Here is a 24,614-nt window from a genome sequence, read left to right on the forward strand (position 1 = left end):
CCATCCAAGGAAAAAGGCTCTCACTGTCCATCCTATTTCACCCTCTGATTATCTTGTATGTCTCAATTAAGTCACCTCTTAACCGTCTTATCTCTAACCAAAACAACCTCAAGTCACAAGCCTTTCCTCGTAAGACCTTCCCTCCATACCAGGTAACTTCATAGTAAATATCCTCTGCACCCTTTCCAAAGCTTCCACATCCTTCCTATAATGCGGTGACCAGAACTGTATGCAATACTCCAAGTGTGTCTGCACCAGAGTTTTGTACAGCTGCAGCATGACCTTGTGGGACCGAAACTCTATTCCTCCTTCTTAACAATCCTAACAACCTGGGTGGTGACGTTCAGGGATCTATGTACATGGACATCAAGATCTTTCTGCTCATCTACACTATCAAGAATCTTACCATTCACCCAGTACTCTTTATTTCCGTTGCTCCTTCCAAAGTGAAACACCTCAAATCTTTCCACATTAAACTTCATTTGTCACCTCTCAGCCCAGCTCTGCAGCTTATCTATGTCCCTCTGTAACCTGCAACATCCTTCAGCACTGTCCACAACTCCACCGACCTTAGTCTCATCTGCAAATTTACTAACCCATCCTTCTACGCCTTCATCTAGGTCATTTATAAAAATGACAAACAGCAGTGGTCCGAAAACAGATCCTTGCGGAACACCATTAGTAACTGAACTCGAGGATGAACATTTCCCATCAACCACCACCCTCTGTCTTCTTTCAGCTCGCCAATTTCTGATCCAAACCGCTAAATCACCCTCAATCCGTTGCCTTTGTATTTTCTGCAATAGCCTACTCTGGGAAACCTTATCAAACACTTTACTGAAGTCCATATACACCACATCAACTGCTTTACCCCCATCCACCTATTTGGTCATCTTCTCAAAGAACTCAATAAGATTTGTGAGGCACAACCTACCCTTCACAAAACCATGTTGACTATCCCTAATCAACTTATTCCTCTCTAGATGATTATAAATCCTATCTCTTATAACATTTTCCAGTACTTTACCCACAACTGAAGTAAGGCTGACAGGTCTATAATTACCTGGGTTGTCTCTACTCCCCTTCTTGATCAAGGGGACAATATTTGCTATCCTCCAGTCTTCTAGCAATATTTTTGTAGACAATGATGACATAAAGATAAAAAAAAAACAAAAGCTCTGTAATCTCCTTCCTGGATTCCCAGAGAGTCCTAGGATAAATCCCATTTGGCCTAGGGGACATATCTATTTTCACACTTTCCAGAATTGCTAACACCTCCTCCTTGTGAACCTCAATCCTATCTAGTCTAGTAGCCTGTATCTCTGTATTCTGCTGGGCAACATTGTCTTTTTCCAGTGTGAATACTGACAAAAAATATTCATTTAGTGCTTCCCCATCTCCTTGGACTCCATGTACAACTTCCTACTACTGTCCTTGATTGGCCCTAATCTTACATAGTCATTCTTTTATCCCTGATATTCCTTTAGAAAGCTTTAGGATTGTCCTTGATCCTACCTGCCAATGACTTCTCATGTTCCCTCAACCAGGACCATGCCATTTTCCAGTTGCATTTCTCACCTAGTGAACAACAAGTGATGACAGGGAAAACACACCTTGTGGTGAACACTATCAGCAGTGAGCTCTACTAGCCACCAGATAACTCTGCAGAACCTCTGTGCCCTGTTTTACCACACAGTACCCCAGCAACCCATTTCCACCCATTTACCAACAAATGCCACCACACTGAACTTTGCCTTTAACTGCTCTCCCCCGGCCCTGACCCTGACAATAACATCTCCCAGATGCCCATCCTCCTCCTCTACGATCCCCCTGTGGAGGCCAAGATGGTGGTCACTGCTAATACTCCATCCTCATCTCAATGCCTACCATGCTCTCTGATGCTATTCCATATCATCCCTTTATACCTTGTCTTGCCTGTCTCATCATCCATGTCCCCAACTTGACAGATATTTCTGCTTCCCTGTCCATTGACCCCCCTCATCTCCTTTTGTCAATGAACCTCCCTTTGCACTCTCCTCACCAATCAACACAAGGACCACCGCATTATATTTTCCACAGACCTTTGATTAACTTCAATGAGTAGTCCAAAGAGCCCTGAACACAATTCCCCTGACTACTGGAGCTGGCCCTACAGGACTGACCACTGTCCATTCCTTGGATTGTAGTTGGACTGTAGGTCCACTGACAGTGGGCAGGCCGAGTGGACAACTAACCATGACCAAACGGCTGGACTGTGTGTGGACTGAGCCCTTGGTTGATGGCATCTTGACTCCCTGACTGCAGCAGCATCTCCCCCCTGCCCCTAGATTGGACTGAGGACGATTCCACATTGTAAATGTAGCCCTGGTGGGGTAAATGTGAAGTGTGTTTGCTATTAAATGGCAGCTGGCACACCTTGCAGATGTTCAGTTGAAGTCTCAGTGTGCTGCCCAGCAAGCTATCCCCTACCTGGACAGATCCTTAATCATGTGCAGACTGTTCATGTGTCTATGCAAAACAATACATTAATAACGACAGCACTGATGATATGTTGCAACTTCAGCCAGAGCCAAAGGCAAGCAGGTAGGGCACAGCAAGGCATGGACACCTTCAAGATGCATGTGCGAATACTAAGAGAGCTGTGCCAGTGTGAAAATTGGGTGCCCGTCTCTATACACAGTATGTCCTTGCAGCAGCTGGTGGCTGGTGGACCCCACAATGTGTTGTCTGTATTTCTAAGTATCCTGCAAGTGGATCAGAGAGGTGCCATGAGGATCCTGAGGGGTTGGCATTCGATGCCATTGTCTGTGAATGAGGGCTGGTGCTCATGGATCATGCCCTGAGAGGCTGTTGCAAGATGAGCAACATGGAAGCACTTCCTAGCTGAGGTTGCCAGGTAACTACTCTGACTTCCACATCAAGAATTTTCAACATCAAACCTACTAACAGCACGTGGTACAACGCAATGCTGCATAGCAATGTGCCATGATGTGCAATTAATAAGATCATTAACACATGATAATCCCCCTTAGTAGGCAAGAATCTCACTCAACACCTGCAACCTGGTTAAAAGATGCAGCCAATTCCTCCCGACATTGAGTTGATCCTCGTTGGACTTCTAACTTGATTTTGCCTCCTTTCTCTCCATAACTTGAGGAGCAGGAGAATCAATGTCTCGGGCATAAGCCCTTCATCAGGAATGATGAAGGACTTAAGCCCGAAACGTTGATTCCCCAGCACCTTGGATGCTGCCTGACCTACTGTGCTTTTCCAGCACCGCATCTAAAGTGATGAAGAGTTTTGATAAAGTAGATAAAAGGAAACTATTTCCCACATGAGGGAGTTTTGTAAAGAAGGATGCAGAATCTTTAGAGCAAGGTCACTTAGGAGCAAATTCAGGACATATGTTTTTATATGGAGAGACATGGTCCTCTAGAACTCTATATAAATGTAGTGTGCAGCAAATGGAAATTCCACATTGTAAATGTAAGATTGATAAGTTCATTTAGGTAATGTGTGTGCAGTAATAGTAATGAAAGGAACCAAGGTCTAGATAAGCCACAATCTACTTTAGTGTTAGAACAGGCTTATGTATCATAGAATTCCAACAGTGTGGAAACAGGCCATTTGGCCTAACATTTGCGTAGACACTAAGGTCAGTGGAGTTGTGGACAGAGGGACATAGATAAGCTGCAGAGCTGGACTGAGAGGTGGCAAATGGAGTTTAATGTCGAAAGGTTTGAGGTGTTTCACTTTGGAAGGAGCAATGGAAATAAAGAGTACTGGGTGAATGGTAAGGTTCTGGGGAGAGTCGATGAGCAGAGAGATCTCGGTGTCCATGTACATAGATCCCTGAAAGCTGTCACCCAGGTTAATAGGGTTGTTAAGCAGGCATATGGTATGTTAGCTTAAATTGGTAGAGGGATCGTGTTTCAGAGCCACAAGATCATGTTGCAGCTGTATAAAACTCTGGTGCGGCCGCACTTGGAGTATTGCGTACAGGTCTGGTCACCACATTATGGGAAGGATGTGGAAACTTTGGAAAGGGTTTAGAGGAGATTTACTAGGATGTTGCCTGGTATGGAGGGAACACCTTATGAGGAAAGGCTCGAGACCTGAGGATGTTTTCGTTAGAGATAAGAAGGTTGAGAGGTGACTTGAGACATGTAAGATAATCAGAGGGTTAGGTAGGGTGGACAGTGAGAGCCTTTTTCCTCAGATGGTGATGAGGGGACATAGCTTTAAATTGAGGGGTGATAGATACAGGACAGATGTCAGATTTAGTTTCTTTACTCAGAGAATAGTAATAGGGGCATGGAATGTCCTGCCTGCATCTGTAGTAGACTCCCCAACTTTAAGGGCATTCAGATGGTCATTGGATAAACATATGGAAGAAAATGGAATAGTGTAGGATAGATGGGCTTCAGATCGGTTCCACAGGTCGGCGCAATATCGAGGGCCGAAGGGCCAAAAGTGTGCTGTAATGTTCTATGTTCACACCGACTCTCCGAAGCACAACCCACCCAGACCCATTCCCCTAGCTTATTTCTTTATATTTCCCCTGACTAATGCACCTAACCTATACATCCCTGAACACAGTGGAGAATCTAGCGTGGCCAATTCACCGAACCTGCACATCTCTAGCTATGGGAGGAAACCCACACAGACATGGGGAGAATGTGCAAATTCCACACATTCATAGAGATGTACAGCACAGAAACAGACCCTTTGGTCCAACTCCATGTTGACCAGATATCCTAACCTAATCTGATCCCATTTGCCAGCATTTGGTCCATATCCCTGTAAACCCTTCCTATTCATATACCCATTCAGATGCCTTTTAAATGCTGTAATTGTACCAGCCTCCACCACTTCCTCTGGCAGCTCATTCCTGGGGGTGGAATTGAATCTGGGTTCCTGGTTCTCTGAGGCAGCACTGCTAATTACTGAGCCACAGTGTCACCCTGTGTCTTCTCTTACTCCTATATTAGTAGTGAATTAATGTGAAGATTACCATCTTAAACTATCATCTGCTCTGCATTTGTCACCTTATTCAGATACAATTGTACATCTAGTATCCAATACACGTTAAGTCACCTGACTCTATTCCTGTTCCTGGTCACCGACACAGAGCAAATTAGATATTTTCTGACATCTGCATCTGATATCCACTCCTTTAGAATCCACCTTTGTCCATGTCCAGCTTCTTCTGAAACCTGCATCCATGCTTTCATTATCTTCAAATTTGACCTTTCAACTCTGTTGACATCTTGTCTTCCATCCATCTAAAACTCTGCAGTTTGTCTAACTTACACCAAACCCAAATCACACATCACTAAATGTTGTTTGTGAGCTGGAAGCAACTGGGATTAAGCCAATTCTCAGCTTCATGTTCAAAACCCTCTGCAGCCTTATTGCTTCCTATCTTTGTAATCAGTACCTCAACCAGCTTCTGAGAGCGCTGTTGTCCTCTAAGTCTCTTCACTTTGTCCCCTTTGTTTCACCAGTGACCATTCATTCAGCCTTCTTGATCAGAAACCTTAACATGTCCAATCTGAATATCTGCTTTTTCCCATCCTCCTTTGGGTTACTCTTCACAACCTTCCTCTTTGACCAAACAATTGGCCAAAAGTCCGTGGGTCTCCTGCTTAACGTTGGTGTCAGTTGTCATTTGATTCTATTTCAGTGAGGTACCTTGCTATATTTTACCGTGTTTAGGGCATTATATGAATGTCCTTGTTGGTATCTGGTGAAAGAGAGTCTGATGTGAAAAAAATTAGGTAGCAGCAACTATACCGGGCCCTCATAATTGTGAGCCTTGGAATATTGCCTTTTGCCAGTTCAAGATAATGCCAGGAACTTCCCTTTTATAGTTAAGGTGTGGGGGCAGCTCCCCTGGACAGCACAGTGACGCTGCAGCATTGGCTTCCCTTTCATACTGTAGTACAGCAAACTTTGTTTTAACCAACACCTTATAAATTGCCATTCTTGATAAACTGGCAAAAATTATATACCTTAAATGCTGCGAAGTTTACTGCATTATTGTGTCGAATTGTTACAATTTGCAATTGATTTACCTCAATGTAAATATACTTGTTGCTCAATGGAATGACCACATGAAAAATCAATGGTTGATTCAATTTCGAGTCAATTTCTCAAATGCCACAAGCTACCATGATGTCCGAGCAGTCAAGACAACAGCGCTTTCAGAAGTTGGTCGAGGTACTGATGATTACAGAAATAGGAAGGATTAAGGCTGCAGAGGGTTTTGAACATGAAGCGGAGAATTGCCTTAATTCCTGATGAAGGGCTTATGCCTGAATCATCGATTCTCCTGCTCCTCTGATCGTGCCTGACCTGCTGTGCTTTTCCAGCACCACACTGACATCTGTGTAGTCAGTTGAGGGTGAGTGTGGGAAGGCTGTCTGCCAGTAAGTTTTATTTAAGACAAAGTTGCATTATTTACAGCATAAATCATTTAAATAAGAAAGCATAACAGTAATGTATATACGCTATGCATTACATTTCTATTACTTAAAGTGGTTTTTTACATTGATTGTGTGGACCTCTTGATTTTCCGGAATATTTGATCACTTGGCACACTCCTGGCTGGGTAGGTGCTGGATAATAGGAAGTTTACTGTATTACGAGGCTAAGCTTATTTCAGAGAGGGCAACAATCAGCTGGAGACAGGCTTGGCAGTACACTAGCATCATGGGACATGTTGTGAGACTACCCTCAGAGTCTGCTTCAGTGGCAATGACTGATTCTGCCTGGGGAAGGTCACTTAACTGTTTCATTTATATTCACCAACACTGCAGCTATGGTCAGCTGGATGTGCTACTGGGTCAAAGTCCTTCTTATACGCCACAACCTATGCAAGGGGTCTCATCTCCCAGTTTGCAGTAAACAAATCGACACCAACATTCGTGCATTCCATAAATTTTATTCTACTAGGCAGTCATTTCTGAACAGCCGTAGAACAGACATTTTTTTTGTGTAAAGATACTAAATAAATGCTTAAAAAATCCCATAGAACAGATGGCACAGGGAGAATAAAACTGAGCTGAACACGAGAATAAAAGTTATTTTTCACATTTAAAGCAAGCATCAAAAATAAATATCATATCCTTTCTCAATGACGGAACAGCAAGGCGATTATAAGAATGAAGTGCTGTGAAATGGGTTGGGGGGGTGGGGTGGGATGTTGCTCACAACATTCCACATGGGAGGGGAATATAAAATAAAAGACATTTTCTGTTTGTTTTTACTGACTGACATGTGCGCAAAACTATAATCAGTAACACAATGAAGAAAAGCCGGCACAAACTGCAAACCGATGTCGACAGTGGCAGAAGGAATGATCATTTGTAAAATATCCAATACTTGACAGCCAAGAAGTGTACCCTCCATGTTTAGTGGCCAGGATTCAGATGATCAAGGTCTGAAATGAAGAATTAAAAGCAATTAAAGTGTTAAGCACAGCACTGCAAATGCTGCAGAACTGAAACAAACCTCCCTCCTCCAAAAAGACTGCTGGAAACACCGGGTAGTATCTGTGAAGCTAAACAATTGCAGAGGAATCTGATTTATGTGGCATTCGATAATCCAAATATCGGATTATCTGGTAAGGTTGCAATGTCCTGATGCTCTGTTCAACTATGTTATCCAGCATTCGATTTTCTGGAATTCGATAACCAACCAAAATACTCCCACCTGTGTACTTTGGATAATCGAGGTTCCTCTGTCGTGTTTTAGGTTCAAGGCTGATGAAAAGCTGGCAAGTTGAAACATTGGGCGGGATTCTGTGCAACAGGAAACATGTCTGTTTGGTTCACTTAATTGTGGGAGCGGGCCCTGCATTAGTCTCTGCTCAGATGGTGGCAAGGCTTTACTTTGATTCAGATTTGACGGTGGAATGTCAGGCTCATTAAGTAATAACTTCATGCCTAATTTCCCTGAGCTCACCACAATAATTCTAAAGACATGTGGCTTGCTTGCACTTCCTGAAGATCATCCAGCAAACCATGTCTGGTTTGGTAGTGGCCCCCTTTGCAGTCTCTCATTACCAGGTATTCCACTATAATCATAAGACCCCAAGACACAGGAGCAGGAAGCAGGTCTTTCAGCCCACCACACCATTCAATGAGATCAAAGCTGACCTGATAATCCTCGACTCCAATAAATGATTGAGGGATCTGAGCATAGGAACAACAGTGTAGATGAGATGGTGGAGCTGAAAGCCAGCTGCCCTTAGTTTCAGCCCCCTCCTCACCCACACTCTCGTTCCTGTGCTAGGTCCCTCGATCATGTATTGGAGTTGAGGACTGGATGGAGTTTAAGGAGTGCTTCTAAGTTACTGATGATTATGTCTTCAAGAAGTGTCTTTGGTTGTGAATTCTATCAGATCGCATGGATCAGTTGGAGCAGCAGTTAGTGGCAATGAAGAATTTACAAGAGCTAGTGGGTGTGATGGATAGCAGTTATAGTAAGGGAGAAAAGCTACAGAGACAGTCAGGTAGGTGGGTTAACTCCAGGAAAGGTAGGAGGGGTAGGCAGGTAGTACAGGAGTCTTTTGTGGCTATCCCCACTTCAAACAAGTACGCTGCAATGGAAAATGTGTGGGGTGATGGACTGTCAGGGGAATGTAGCATGAGCAGCCAGGTTTCTGGTATCGAGACTGGCTCTAATGTATTAAAGGGTACATTGAGTTCCAAGCGATTGATTGTGATAGGGGACTCTCTAGTCAGAGGCACAGATAGATGTTTCTGTGGCCAGCAGTGAAAAATCAGAATGGTGTGTTGCCTCCCTAGTGTGAGGATCAAGGATGTCTCAGAGAGGGTGCAGAATGTTCTCAAGGGGGAGAGGGACCAGCAGGAGGTCATTGTACACATTGGAGCTAATGACATAGGAAGGGAAAAGGATGAGATTCTGTAGGGAAAATATAGAGTTAGGCAGGAATTTAAAAAGAAGGTCCTCAAGGATAGTAATATCTGGATTACTGTCAGTACTATGAGCTAATGAGGGTAGGAGTATGAGGATAGAGCAGATGAATGTGTGGCTGAAGAGCTGGTGCAGAGGTGAAGGGTTCACATTTTTGGATTGTTGGAATGACCCATACAAGAAGGACGGATTGCACCTGAATTGGAAGGGGACTAATATACTGGCAGGGAGATTTGCTAGAGCTGCTTGGGAGGATTTAAACTAGTAAGGTGGGGGGTGGGGCCCAGGGAGATAGTGAGGAAAGAGATCAATCTGAGACTGGTACAGTTCAGAAAGGGAATGAATCAAACAGTCAGGGCTGCAGGAACAAAGCAGAGAGCAAGGTAGGATGGATAAATTAAACTGCATTTACTTCAAGAGGCCTAACAGGGAAGAAAGATGAATTCAGGGCATTGTCAGGAACATGGGACTGGGATATCATAGCAATTACAGAAATGAGGTTCAGGGATGAACAGGACTGGCAGCTTAATGTTCCAGGATACAAATGCTACAGCAAGGATAGAAAGGGGAATACGCGAGGAGGGTGAGCAGCGTTTTTGATAAGGGATAGCATTACTGCTGTAAGAAGGGAAGATGTTCCTGGGAATACATCCAGGGAAGTTACTTGGGTGGAACTAAGAAATAAGAAGGGGATGATCACCTTATTGGGATTGTATTATAGACCCCCTACCAGTCAGCAGGAAATAGAGAAACAAATATGTAAGGGGATTTCAGTTATCTGTGAGAATAATAGGGTGGGATTTTAACTTTCCAAACATTTACTAGGACTGCTATAGTGTTAAATATTTAGATGGAGAGTCATAGAGATGTACAGCAAGGAAACAGACCCTTTGGTCTAACCCATCCATGCTGACCAGATATCCCAACCCAATCTAGTCCCACCTGCCAGCACCTGCCCCATATCCCTCCAAACCCTTCCTATTCATATACCCATCCAAATGCCTCTTAAATGTTGCAATTGTACCAGCCTCCACCACATCCTCTGGCAGCTCATTCCATACACGTACCATCCTTTGCGTGAAAAAGTTGCCCCTTAGGTCTCTTTTATATCTTTCCCCTCTCACCCTAAACCTATGCCCTCTGGTTCTGGACTCTCCCACCCCAGGGAAAAGACCTTGTCTATTTTTCCTATCCATGCCCCTCATGAATTTTATAAACCTCTATAAGGTCATCCCTCGGCTTCAGGGAAAACAGTCCTAACCTATTCAACCTCTCCAGATAGCTCAAATCCTCCAACCCTGGCAACATCCTTGTAAATCTTTTCTGACCATTTCAAGTTTCACAAATAGGTAAAAACAATGACTGCAGATGCTGGAAACCAGATTCTGAATAAGTGGTGCTGGAAAAGCACAGCAGTTCAGGCAGCATCCAAGGAGCAGTAAGATCGATGTTTCGGGCATGAAGGGCTTTTGCCCGAAACGTCGAAGTTTCACAAATAGGAAGGAGACCAGAATTGCATGTATAAGAAAATTTTCTGAGTCAGTATGTGGATGTACCTACTACAAAAGATGCAAAACTTGACCTACTCTTGGGAAATAAGGCAGGGCAGGTGACTGAGGTGTCAGAGAGGGAGCACTTTGGGGCCAGCGAACATAATTCTATCAGTTTTAAAATAGTGATGGAAAAGGATAGACCAGATCTAACAGTTGAAGGTCTAAATTGGATGAAGGCTAATTTTGATAGTATTAGGCAAGAATTATCAAAAGCTGATTGGGGGCAGATATTTGCGTGCAAAGGGATGGCTGGAAAATGGGAAGCCTTCAGAGATGAGATAACGAGAGTCCAGAGACAGTGTTTGGGTGAAAGGAAAGGCTGGTAGGTATAGGGAACGCTGGATGACTACAGAAATTGAGGTTTTGGTGAAGAAAAAGGAAGCATATATCAGGTATAGACAGAAGAGAACGAGTGAATCCTTAGAAGAGTATAAAGGCAGTAGGAGTATACTTAAGAGGGAAATCAGGAGGGCAAAACAGGGCCATGAGATAGCTTTGGCAGATAGAATTAAGGAGAATCCAAAGAGTTTTTACAAATACATTAAGGACAAAAGGGTAACTAGGGAGAGAATAGGGCCCCTCAAAGATTAGAGCCGCAGAAAATGGGGGAGATACTAAATGAGTATTTTGCATCAGTATTTACTGTGGAAAAGGATATGGAAGATATAGACTGTAGGGAAATAGATGGTAACATCTTTCAAAATGTCCATATTACAGAGGAGGAAGTGCTGGATGTTTCGAAACACATAAAAGTGGATAAATCCCCAGGACCTGATCAGGTATACCTTAGAACTCCGTGGGAAGCTAGGGAAATGATTGCTAGGCCTTTTGCTGAGGTATTTGTATCGTCAATAGTCACAGGTGAGGTGCTGGAAGACTGGAGGTTGGCTAATGTGGTGAAACTATTTAAGAAAGTTGTTAAGGACAAGCCAGGGAACTATAGACCAGTGAGCCTGACATTAGTGGTAGGCAAGTTGTTGGAGGGAATCCTTAGGGACAGGATGTATATGTATTTGGAAAGGCAAGGACGGATTAGGGATAATCAACATGGCTTTGTGCGTGGGAAATCATGTCTCACAAACTTGAGTTATTTTTAAGTAGTAACAAAGAGGATTGATGAGGGCAAAGTGGTGGATGTGATCTACATGGACTTCAGTAAAGCATTCTGCAAGGTTCCCCATGGGAAACTGGTTAGCAAGATTAGATCTCATGGAACACAGGGAGAACTAGCCATTTGGATACAGAACTGGCTCAAAAGGTAGAAGACAGAAGGTGGTGGTGGAGGATTGTTTTTCAGACTGGAGGCCTGTGACCAGTGGAGTGCCACAAGGATCGGTGCTGGGTCCTCTACTTACCATCATTTATATAAATGATTTGGATGTGAGCATGAGAGGTATAGTTAGTAAGTTTGCAGATGACACCAAAATTGGAGGTGTAGTGGACAGCAAGAAGGTTAACTCAGAGTTCAATGGGATCTTGATCAGAAGGGCAATGGGCTGAGGAGTGGCAGATGGAATTTAATTCAGATAAATGTGAGGTGCTGCATTTTGGAAAAGCAAATCAGAGCAGGACTTAGAAACTTAATGGTAAGGTCCTAGGGAGTGTTGCTGAACAAAGAGACCTTAGAGTGCAGGTTCATCGTTCCTTGAAAGTACAGTTGCAGGTAGATAGGATAGTGAAGAAGGCGTTTGGTATGCTTTCCTTTATTGGTCAGAGTATTGAATACAGGAGTTGGGAAGTTATGCTGTGGCTGTACTGGACATTTATTAGGCCATTTTTGGAATATTGCATGCAATTCTGGTCTCCTTCCTGTCGGAAAGATGTTGTGAAACTTGAAAGGGTTCAGGAAAGATTTACAAGGATATTGGCAGAGTTGGAGGGTTTGAGCTACAGGGAGAGGTTGAATAGACTAGAGCTGTTTTCCCTGGAGTGTTGGAGACTGAGGGATGACCTAATAAAGGTTTTTAAAACTATGAGTGGCATGGATAAGATAACTAGACAATAGTCTTTTCCCTGGGGTGGGGGAGTCCAGAACTAGAGGGCATAGGTTTAGGGTGAGAGGGGAAAGACATAAAAGGGACCTAAGGGACAACTTTTTCATGCAGAGCGTGATGCATGTATAGAACATAGAACAATACAGCGCAGAACAGGTCCTTCAGCCCTCGATGTTGCGCCAACCTGTAGACTTTTCTCAGCTCATCCCCCTACACTATCCCAAAATCATCCACAAGCTTATCTAAGGATTGTTTAAATCTCCCTAATGTGGCTGAGTTGACTACCTTAGCCCTTACCACTCTGTGTAAAAAACTTGCCTCTGACATCAGTCTTAAGTCTTATCACCCCTCAATTTGTAGTTACAAATGAGCTGGTGGACACTGGTACAATTACAGCATCTAAAAGGCATCTGGATGGGTATATGAATAGGAAGGGTTTGGAGGAATATGGGCCAAGTACTGGCAAATGGGACTAGATTAGGTTAGGATATCTGGTCAGCATGGACACGTTGGACTGAAGGGTGTGTTTCTGTGCTGTACATCTCTATGGCTCTATGTGCAGGTTAGGTGAATTGGTCATACTAAGTTGCCCATAGTGTTCAGGGATGTGTCAGTTAGGTGCATTAGTCAAGGGTAAATGTAGAGTAATAGGGTAGGGCAATGGATCTGGGTGGGATAATCTTCAGAGGGTCTGTGTGGATTTAATGGGCCAAAAGGGCCTGTTTCCCTACTGTTGGGATTCTATCATTCACATATTCTGCAATTCTCATCCTACCCTCATGTACAAAAAAAGAAATTACTGGAAAAAGCTCATCAACTCTGGCAGCATCTGTAGAGAGAAATCAGAGCTAACGTTTTGGGTCCAGTGGCTCTTCCTCAGAGCTGAGGAACGCCATCATGTCCTTTAACTTGAGGTCCCTTGTGCAATTCTGGCTGCTGTCAGTCCTCTTGGGAGAGCAGTTGAGCAGTGGAAACTCTCCAGCATATGACTGGTGGCCATATGGGATTGAGCCTACCTCATGGAACAGAGGGTAAGAGATAAAGAATTTTGTCAGTTCTCGAACGAGTAAGAGGCAACTCAGTGTGTCTGCCAAAACCTGTTTTTTTCAATCTGTGTTTCAGTCTTTAACAATCCTACCTGAACTGGTTAATGTTCCAGAGTTCTTTTTATTAAAAGTAGCTATTTTATTTGAAGTAAGTCTTGTTTTAAAAAAATGCTCTCAAACGAAGGAATACAATTTGTGTTTAACTCAAAGTTAAGCTTCAAATGATTAAATATTTAAATTTTTCGGTTGCCTGTTTTCCATTTTGACATCATCTTACTTACTTCAAGCGTCAAAAAAAAGTCAAAAACAGGCTTGTAATTTATCAACAGTAATTAAAGTTATAATGGATTGCCCGAGAATAAAGTGCATCATAAACATGACACTATTCTCAATTGGATAAATGCCAACTTTGAATGAAATGGAGTCTGATATTGGTTTAAGTGCCAGTCCCAACACCTTCATACGGCAAAGAATTACATTTGAATGAAATTGCACATTTTACGTTATAACAGTTTTGTCATTCTTTGAATTAGCTCATTTGCTGGATAAACAAAACTTAAAAATTTCTGTTAACTTCACCCACTGGCTGATGGATCTTCCTGATACCTTTTGGAGAATGAGTTACAGGTTAACCATTCTTCCATTTTGTTTTCTCCTGGAGATAGGAACATGTGCTAGTTCAGGCAGTTCCATGTATGTCATCAGCCATCTTTATGTGTGAGAACTGACAGTGGGAATCACAGTACCATTCAAACATAAGGACAGCCAACACAAGCTGTTGAGAAGGCTCAGGAGCTAGTGTATGTGTTTCTGACAGCTTGGAAACTGAATGTCAGAACACTCTCCTGTGAAATCTGTTGAGAAATGTTTTTCATTTTAATGATACTGGAGGCAAAATGGCTTTAGAGTCTGGTTTGTAATTTTCTCAGGATTTGTATTTTGATGATTCAGGGTTCCAATGAGGAATGTTATTTATGAAGTAGCAGCAAGGCCAGACATAAAAAGGTTATGATTTGCGACGATCACGTGTTACGATCTGGAATGTGCTGCATGTCAAGAATGGTAGGAATAGATTCAACAACAACCTTCAAAGGAATTTCGACAGAAGAAACATTTGCGAAGGGGAAACAGCAGGGGGCGTCAGACTAGTTGGATAGGTGTTCAAAGAACCATAAGACCACAAGATATAGGAGTAAGATTAGGCCATTTGGTCCACCGTGTTTGCTCCGCCATGGTCAATATGTTTCTCAAACTCATTCTCCAGCCTTTTCCCTGTAACCCTTACCAATCAAGAATTCCGTCTTAAATACACTCAGTAACTTGGCTTCCACAGTATTCCGTGGCAATCAGTTCCACAGATTCACTATACTCTGGCTGAAGAAATTCCTCCTCATCTCAGTTCTAAAGGTCCATCTCTTCACTCTGAGGCTGTGTCGTCGGGTTCCAGTCTCACCTACTGGGAAAAACCTACTGGAAATGTCTACTCTATTCAGGCCTCTCAGTATTCTGTAAATTTCAATCAGATCCCCCGTCATCTTTCAAAACCCCATCGAGTACAAACGCAGAGTCCTCAACTGCTCCTCATATGACTAGCTCTTCATCCCTGGGACCCCCTCCAATGCCAGTATATCCTTCCTTAGATACTGGGCTCAAGATTGTTCACAATATTCCAAATTCAGTCTGACCAGAACCTCAGCAATACATTCCAGCTCTTATATTCTGACCCTCTTGAAATGAATGCTAACATTGCATTTGCCAACTGAACCTGTACGTTAACCTTGAGAGAATCCTGAACTAAGACTCCCAAGTCCCTTTGTGCTTCAGATTCCTGAAGCCTTTCTCCATCATGAAAATTCTTCCTTACACGACCTTGCACTTTCCCACACTGCATTCCATTTGCCCCTCCTCGCCCACTCTCAAAGAGAGAGCAGGCCTGTCCAAATCCTTCTGCAGCCTCCCCACTTCTCTCTCTACCTATCTTTGTGTCACCTACAAATTCAGCGACATACCCTCAGTTCCTTCATCCAGATTGTTAAGGTATAACATGAATAGTTGTGGTCCCAACACTGACCCTGTGGAACTCCACTGGTCAGTGGCTGCCATCCTGAAAAAGACCTTTTTATCCCCACTCTTTGCCTTCTGCCAGCCAATGTTCTAACCATGCCAGTACCTTGCCCCTAACACTGTGGGTTCTTACTTATTTAGCAGCCTCATGTGCAGGACCATGTCAAAGGCTTTCTGGAAATCCAAATAGATCATGTTCGCTGACTCTCCTTTGTTTAACTAGCTAGTTACCCACTCAAAAAATCCAAACAGATCTGTCAGGCATGACCTCCCCTTGAGGAAGCTGTGCTGACTCCACTCTATTTTACCATGTGCTTCCAAGCATTCCACAGTTTCATCCTTCGTAATGGACTCTCAAATCTGACCAATGACCAAGGTCCGGCTAACTGGCCTATTGTTGCCTCTCTTTTACCTCCCTCCCTTCTTGAACAGGGGTGCTACTTTAGCCATTTTCCAGTCCTCTGGCACCCTCCCTGACTCCAGTGATTCCTGAAAGATCACCACCATTTCTTCTGTAATCTCCTCAGTTATCTCCTTCAGAACTCTGGAGTGTAGTCCATCTAGTATAGGTGATCTACCCACCTTCAGCTTTCCCACCAGTTTCTCCTCAGTGATGACCACTGCACTCGCCTCTGTCCCCTGATTCTCTTGCCTTGTGGTATGCTGCTGGTGTCATCTTCCGTGAACACAGATGCCAAGTACCTATTCAGTTCATGCATTTCTTAGTTCATCATGACTACTACTTCAGCCTCATTTTCCAGTGGTCCAATGTCTATTCTTACTTTATAGATATCTAAAAAAAACCCCAAACATTCCTGCCACCTGCTTTTACATTACTAGCTAGCTCACTCTCATATTTCATCTTCCTTCCCCTTACTGCATTTTTTAGTTATCCACATTGGTTTTTAAAGGCTTCCCAAACCTCTCTTTTCCCACTAATCTTCAACATATTGTGTATGTTTCTTTTTCTTTCACGTTGTCCCTGATTTCCCTTGTCAGTTATGCCACAAAGTAAGGATGGACTTTCTCTTGATAGGCAGCATGGTAGCACAGTGGTTAGCACTGCTGCCTCACAGCGCCAGAGACCTGGGTTCAATTCCTGCCTCAGGTGACTGTGTGGAGTTTGCACATTTTCCCCGTGTCTGCATGGGTTTCCTCCGGGTGCTCCAGTTTTCTCCCACAATCCAAAGATGTGCAGGTTAGGTTAATTGGCCATGCTAAATTGTCCGTACTGTTAGGTGAAGGGGTAAATGTAGGGAAATGGGTGGGTTGCGCTTTGGTGGGTCGGTGAGGACTTGTTGGGCCGAAGGGCCTGTTTCCACACTGTAATCTAATCTATAACAGTCCAGGGCCAGAATTCACCTGTATTTTAGTTATTTGTGAGGACATATGTATTATACACAAGAGAATAGGATCCCTACAGTGTAGGAGAAAGCCAGTCAGCCCACTGAGTCTACACTGACCCTCTGAACACCACCCCACCCAGACTCAGCCGCTACCCTCTCCTCAGAACTCTGCCCTTCCCATGGCTTACCCATCTAGCCTGCACATCCCTGAACACTGTGGGGCAATTTAGCCTGGCCAATCCACCCTAACCTGCACGTCTTTGGAATGTGGGAGGAAAGTAGAGCACTCGGAAGAAACCCATGCACACACAGGGAGAATGTGCAAACTCCTCACAGCCTGAGTGTGGAATCCTTTATTCCTGATGAAGGGCTTTTGACCGAAACGTCGATTTCGAAGCTACTTGGATGCTGCCTGAACTGCTGTGCTCTTCCAGCACCACTAATCCAGAATCTGGTTTCTAGCATCTGCAGTCATTGTTTTTACCCTTTTTACTGAGTGTGGAATTGAACCAGTCTCCCTGGCACAGTGAGGCAGCAGTGCTAACCACTAAGCTACCGTGCTGCCCCCATTGGGTGGTGACTAACATATCCCTCCCACCAATGAGAAACCTTGTCCAATCAGATCATTAAGAACTGATGGATAAGTATGGGGGAGTTTTTCAGCGAATCACAGGTCTTAACACTGGCAATCCAGGTTGCCAGGAGTTGGCCAATCAGAGGTCACCATCTGTTGCATCGTAAGTTCTGCCAGTTCAGTTCTACTCCTTAGAAATAAAAATCCTGGGAAATCCTGAGGTGGGAACAGAAAGAGAGGGAGAAGATGATTGAGAGAGTTGGCAGCAAGGGCAGGGGGTGGCTTTTAAAGGCCAATCTGATTGGCTCCATTGGGGCAAATGGAGGCTTCCCATAAATTGGCAAGCAGGCCACCATGATTTCCTAGTCAGAAACAAGACACCTTTCTTACCCACTGGGGAGGCAAGAGATTAGGAAGGTAGTGAGTAAAGTCCCTTAAAGAGGCCATTAATTGATCACTTAAGGGCCTTAACTGGTGCCAAGTCAAGAAGGTTGCCCAGCACATTGTTAATGAGGTGGTGAGTCAGAGCTTTCTGTGCAGAGCCAATGAGCCCAAAATTGTTCCCATCTCACCATCTCCTGGGAAGGGAACTTCATACCCTACGACTCGACAAAGATGAGTAAAAAGACACTCAGATCATGTGTCAATGTTTATCCATTCCCATACGCATCGATGACACGTGAAAGACAGCAAACCAGTGGCTGATCAAGAATTTTAGTTCATCCTCAGAATCCTCCAGAGAAATCTATGGCTGGCAGAGTCAATCGCCTTACCTCTTCATTCATTTTCTGATGTTCGCCAACATTTTTTGTATCACCGTCTGCCTCTCCTGCTTCTGAGCCACTCTTGCTTTCCTCCTCCTTGACGTCCTTATCACCTTCGTCTTTGCCTTCCTGATCAGAGGATTTCCGCAACTGCTTTGCAGATTTCTGGAAAACACATTGTCAGCAGTAAAATTAAACGGAGCTCTCCTGGTAAGTGTTGCCCCCATCCATCTGCCAGAGTTATGAGTGTGAGCTGGAGAAGCAAAGGGTGATGGCCAAAATGTGAAATTGCAGCATAATCTACCAAAAGATGCATTTCATGCATTCTCAATCATTCACACCATTCGGTCCTTCTGATTGGTAAAGCAATTTCAGAAAATGAGGTTGGTAATCATTTGTTCTCCAATTTATTTATTTGTTAGTAGTTCTTCTTGAATGTCAATCTGTGGAACTTTCTTTTCTTGGGGAACAGGGTGAAGTAACTCCCCAAACCTGGAATACTCAGAAAAGTAAATTTAATATCAAGGTGGTACAGGGGTTCATGCTGTGTACCTGAGAATTTAACTAACCAGTTGCAGTTAGAGAACAATTTCAGCACACTGACAACTTGGTTTACCTATTTCAAATATGTCATCAAACTTCACTGGCTGACCACTCCGGTGGGAACAAACTGATCACATTCTCTCATTCAAAAAAGTTGCTTTTGGACATCTGGTTTACACCTTGATGTGGCACAAATATTGCAGCAACTCCCGGGGCAGGACCACCAAAACTTCCATAGGGACGGAATGACAGATTGTGGAGAGAGACTGAGAGTGGGAATCCTGGAAGATGATATCACTAAAAGTTAGCATACAGGTACAGGAAGTAATTAAGAAGGCAAACGGAATGATTTGTTCATTGCAGGGGGATAAGAAAATAGTGATGTTTTGTTACAGTAATACAGGGAATTGGTGTGACTAAATCTGAAGTATTGTGAAGTTTTTATCGGCTTTTGAAAGGATATGTATACATTACAAGCAGTACAGAGAAATCAATCCATTTGCCTTCCTAATCATTTACTGCACCTGTATTCTAACTTTCAGTGATTCATGTACTAGGATACCCAATACCCACTACATATCAGTGTTCTAATACATTGTTCCACTTTTAAAAAAGTTGCTTTTTATTCTTCCCAATAAAATGGACAAGTTCTTGCATTACACTCCATCTGCCACTTTTTTGCCCAGTCACTTAGCTTACCGATCTTCCTTTCCATACTTTCTAAGTCCTCTTACTTCCCTCTGTTTCATTGTGCCATCCAAACAGTACTTCATCAAAAATGTTATACAAATCCATGTCCACGTCACCATGCCTTCTTTCATTAACAAACTCAAATGAAGTTAATCAAACATCATTCACTTTTTAAAATTTATTCACATGATGAGGGCGTCACTGGCTAGGCCAGCATTTATTGCCCAGGAGGCAGTTGAGTGTCAACCACATTGCTGGCAGCTCTATAGGCCAGACCAGGTAAGGATGGCAGTTTCCTTCCCTGAAGGACATTACTCAACCAGATGGGTTTTTTCTGACGTTTAACAACGGTTTCATGGTCATCATTAGACTTTTAATTCCAAATTTTTATTAAATTCAAATTGCACCATCTGTTGCACCATCTGGCTCCCCAGAACATGGTTCTGCAGGTCTCAGAATTAACAGTCCAGCGATAATACCATTCGGTCATTGTGTGCCTTAAGATTTAACTAATCTGGGCTGGCTGTCATGAATTCATTCCTGGCTTTCAAGTGAAAATTAATTTGATCCTAAATCATTACCTTTAAAACATTTCCCCACTGCTATGGTTGAGCTGACTGTCCTGGTTGATCCCTCTCCCCTTTCCTTGGTCACAGGTGTAACATTTCCAATGCACCAAGCCCTCTGGTACCACCCCATATCTAACAGGAATTAAAAGATAATCAACTTGGACCTGCCTCAACAGTTGCCAACATGGTACAGGTGGCATAAAGACTGCAGCAATTCCAGGGCTAGGGCCACCAATACTTCCTCAAGGAAGGAGCAATGGACAATAAATGTGACTTTTCCACTGTTGCCTGCACCAGCATAAATTCCTCATTAAAACCCAGAGGGAGCAGGAGCTTCTAGCAACCAGTGTGACTCCAACTCAAATTACTGGCGGCCAGGCAAATTACATTTTCAGGGCAATCAGTCAGTACTTGATGATTTCTGCTCACTTTGAGTCTGCCTCTGAGCATTAAAGGAATGCTGAAGCTTTCACTCCTGTTTAACAGAGAGGGCCAATATCTGGGAAAACATGGGTTTCCCTAGTTGAGCCAGCGTTCTGCGAGACTTCAGCCCTCCAAGTAAGAGGGGATGGCCAATTTATGCTGTTTTCTCCGCAATTGCCCTGATCTTCCATCAAAGTCTGTTGGATTAGCCAGAAACTCAACTCTGTTATATGTAAACAAGACAGCGCTGTGGCGTAGCGGTTAGCACGCTGCCTCACACTGCCATGGACCCTAATTTGATTCCACACTCGGGCGACTGTCTGTGTGGAGTTTGCATGTTCTCCCTGTGTCTGTGTGTGTTTCTTCCAGGTGCTCCAGTTTCCTCCCACAGCCTAAAGATGTGCAAGTTAGGTGGATTGGCCATGCTAAATTGCTCAGAGTGTCTAGGGATGTGTAGACTAGTGGATTTGCCACAGCAATTACAAGATTATGGGGGTAGGATGGGATGTTCTTCAGAAGGCTAAATGGCCATTATGTGCATTGTAAGCACTCTATGATAAGATGGAACATTGATGCAGGGTGGACTTTAGCATCAAGCTGAATCATTTGACTGATTCAGAAAGATTCCAGTTATTTGTAAAAATCTTGTTCTGAATCATACAGCATCTCACTTTGTCCATTTGGATCCTCAGAAAAGATACAGTGGTTTTGGAGTGGGCACAAGACACATGTTTAAGAATTTTCTTTCAGGGATGAGCACTGTTGGGAAGGTTGCAGTCACTGTCTTTTCCTAATTGTCCTTGAGAAGGTCGCGGTGAGCACCTACAGTGCTGTTAGGCAACGGAGCTCCAGAATTAGAATTTTTGAATCAGAATTGTAACAGGACCTAAAGGGTTAAATGAAGAGACAGGTTGCATTGACTGGGCTTGTATGCCCATCAAGTTGAGATTTGTTTTGGGTAAGGGTATTCAGGCATATGGAGAAAGAGGAATAAATGGAGTTGAAACCCAGTAACAGTGCAATTTGAATGGTTTGAAGGGCAGCTTCTTGCTGTTGTCGTGCTAGTGTTAAAATACTGACCACTGATTGTTTCCATCACCTGATTTTAATACCTGGGACTTGCATGGACTGACTTTTTTAAAAAATGAACATTAACTTAAAATGGCTACACCAATCAACTAAACACACAGATCATTGGTTCATGAAACCAATGTGGAACAAATTGATAATTTTTCAAAAAGACGTCAAAACTACTTTGTGCTACTACCCTGATTGCCACATTATGGTATCTACCACTGCTGCCCGCTTGTAGTTTGAATAAGAGTTGTTTGCAGCAATTCGCTGCCACCATTCCTCCTTTATTAATACTGTACCTAGAATGTGTCTGATAATCTAGTGACCAGTGACAGAGGATATATCACTATAGAGTCTTTACAACAGAGGGACTGTTCTTAGTAATAAGTAAAAGTACATTTTTAGTCAGATATAATTACCAGGATTTTTGGGAGCTGTACAGAATAGATCTTCCCCCATAAAGTCTAGGGTAGTCCTCATTGTCTCCATCCAATGACTGTGTGTGAATCAGCAAATGAAATGGTTCTCAACATAATGGGAACAATAACTCCTCAGAACCATTACCTGATGCAACACAGTCCACCGAGTCAGGTCCTCATCTCCTGTCCTCCTCATCTACACCTGTATGATAAGCTTCACACATTGGATATGAAAGACATCATATCCAATTATAAAGCGTGGAAAATTAAATTCAGACACTGAAATACACAGATCAGCTTTCATTGCAAGGTACTGCTTCAGGCATGGCACTGAGTTAGGAGATAGATATTTAACTCCAACTGAAACCAATTCGAGAGAGGGCTGTCTCTGCTTCTCAAGAAGGAAACGTGCCCAGTGACAGAGCTGATTAAAAACAAATATCAGAATACCACAGCCTCAAAGAACACTGAAATATTCTTTACTACTGAGGATCCAAGACATCAAGTAAACAACCATGGTCTTGGGTTAAAACCATATGGTATACATACACCATTACGGCTTTAAGCTGCATATTCCTTTCATTTTCTTTTTGTTTAATTTTGTAGTTGTGTGCTTGACATGGGTTACTCAGTTTTTTCACAGGATTAGCAAGTAATAAAATTGTTTCTTCTTTCACTTAAGAAAACTTGCATTCGGCTTGTTACTGATATGTTAGACACAGGTAACTACATTTTTATTGGAGTTAGAGAGGGGACGGATTCATTCCACCTCACCTGTTTTTAAGCAAAAATGAAAAACTTCACTTCACTCCACTCAATTTAGTCGACTGTATTTTATGCTCACAGTGTGATCTCCTCTACATTGGGGAAATAAAGTACAGACACCTGTGTTCTGTCTTCAAAAATGACCGAGCTTCTAGTTGCCTGCCATTACAACACACCACTGCTTTCCCTCGTCAACATCACTTTCTCAGGCTTGCTGCAGTGCTCCAGTATAGCTGGAAGAACAGCACCTCATTTTCCACTTGGGAACTCTGCAGCCTACTAGACTCAATATCGAGGTAAACAATTTTGGGGGTCCAATGTCCTTAGCCTAAACCCCCACACATCAGGCCATCACATGGGCTGCTACCACACACAACCTACTAACAGTCCCCACTAGTAGCTACTCATTCCCCTAGACTGACCTTTAACCATTTCTTTGTTTGTCCAACTGTTTGTTTCTCTTTGGGCTCTATCATCATCTATCGATTACTCTCACCCTCCCCAGTCCATCTTCTGCATAAATACCAACCTTTTCCAAACGTCCATCAATTCTGACGAAGAGTCACTAAGCCTGAAACGTTAACTCTGATTTCTCTCCACAGATTCTGCAAAACCTGAGTCATCCCAACAATTTCTGGTTTTGTTTCTGATTTCCAGCATCTGTAGTTCTTTCGGTTTTATGTAAAACATTAAAGCGTTTTTGTGAGAAAATGTAATGTTTACAGCCAATCTGTTAAATGTTTGGCTGAAAACAATAAATGCTGAAGATCACAACGGGTCAGGCAACATCCGTGGAGAGAGAGCAAGCTAATGTTTCAAATCTAGAGAGCTGTTAAATGTTAATATTAATCGCAATTTCTGAGCTACTTAATAAATATCCATTGCTACACAAGTGTGTGTATATCTCTGATGACCTTGCTCAAACACTGGTTTAATTTATTCTTTCTGATTGGCTGTGGACAAGGATAAAGTGAGGACTGCAGATGCTGGAGATCAGAGCTTAAAACTGTGTTGCTGGAAAAGTGCAGCAGGTCAGACAAGGATGAAGACTCTTTCTTGCATTTACATGGAGACAGCCACCAGATGGCAGTATTTTAGTATGGTGCCCATTATAAAGAGTTTAATGCCTTGAACATGAACTCCATGTTCTGTAATATTGATAGAAAATAATGATGGATTCTGAGGCAGCTGCTTTCAGGTATTGTAGTTAATAAAACCTGAGTTCATTATTGCTAACGTTTAGCAGTGCTGCACACTGAACCAGAACTGATGCCTTGGTAATTCACAAAGCCTGCTTTACAACATTCCTAACGAGATAACAGATCTTGTTGCTCTAGGTGGTCATGCATTTGGAAGATGCTGTTGAAGGAGCTTTGGTGAGTTGCTTCAGTGCATCTTGTAGGTAGTACATGCTGCTGCTACTCCATGTTCCTGATAGAGGGAATGAATGTTTATGATACATGGATACCAATTGAGGCAGGGTTGCTTTGTCCTGGATGGTGTCAAGCTTCTTAGAGTCATACTGCCATCCAGACAACTGGCAAGTATCCCATCAACATTCCTGAGCTGTTAGTAATGGACAGGTTATTGGGTTGACTGTCAACAATAAGTCGGAATACCACCACCTGCACCTTCCTCTGCAAGTCACACACCATCCCGACCAGACAGAAAATTGTTAATCCTTCGTCACAGAGTCAGAAATCTTGGAATTCTCTTAGAGTGTTATGGGATTTCCTTCACCACACAGACTCCAGCATTTCAGGAGCACATCAGGAGAAGCAAAGTTGTGGGAGAGGTGTGGTGGGTGGCAAGATTTCGCAATGGCCAGTGAGAGGTTATGCTCTGGG

General features: G+C 43.1%; 1 protein-coding gene across 1 annotated transcript in view; it reads right to left on the minus strand.

Annotated features, from left to right (window-relative positions):
* Window positions 1–6,930: 6,930 nt before the first annotated feature.
* Window positions 6,931–24,614, minus strand: part of LOC140468760 (hepatoma-derived growth factor-related protein 3-like) — a 129,557-nt gene continuing 111,873 nt past the window's right edge. Inside the window, exons 5-6 of the mRNA XM_072564782.1 lie at window positions 18,294–18,449; window positions 6,931–7,444 (exon numbers count right to left, since the gene is read on the minus strand). Coding sequence (XP_072420883.1) covers window positions 7,430–7,444; window positions 18,294–18,449 — 171 coding nt within the window. The 3' untranslated portion in view covers window positions 6,931–7,429. The remainder of the gene's footprint in view (window positions 7,445–18,293; window positions 18,450–24,614) is intronic.

The sequence above is a fragment of the Chiloscyllium punctatum genome, chromosome 48 (assembly GCF_047496795.1).
Source record: "Chiloscyllium punctatum isolate Juve2018m chromosome 48, sChiPun1.3, whole genome shotgun sequence".
NCBI classification, from domain to species: Eukaryota; Metazoa; Chordata; class Chondrichthyes; order Orectolobiformes; family Hemiscylliidae; genus Chiloscyllium; species Chiloscyllium punctatum.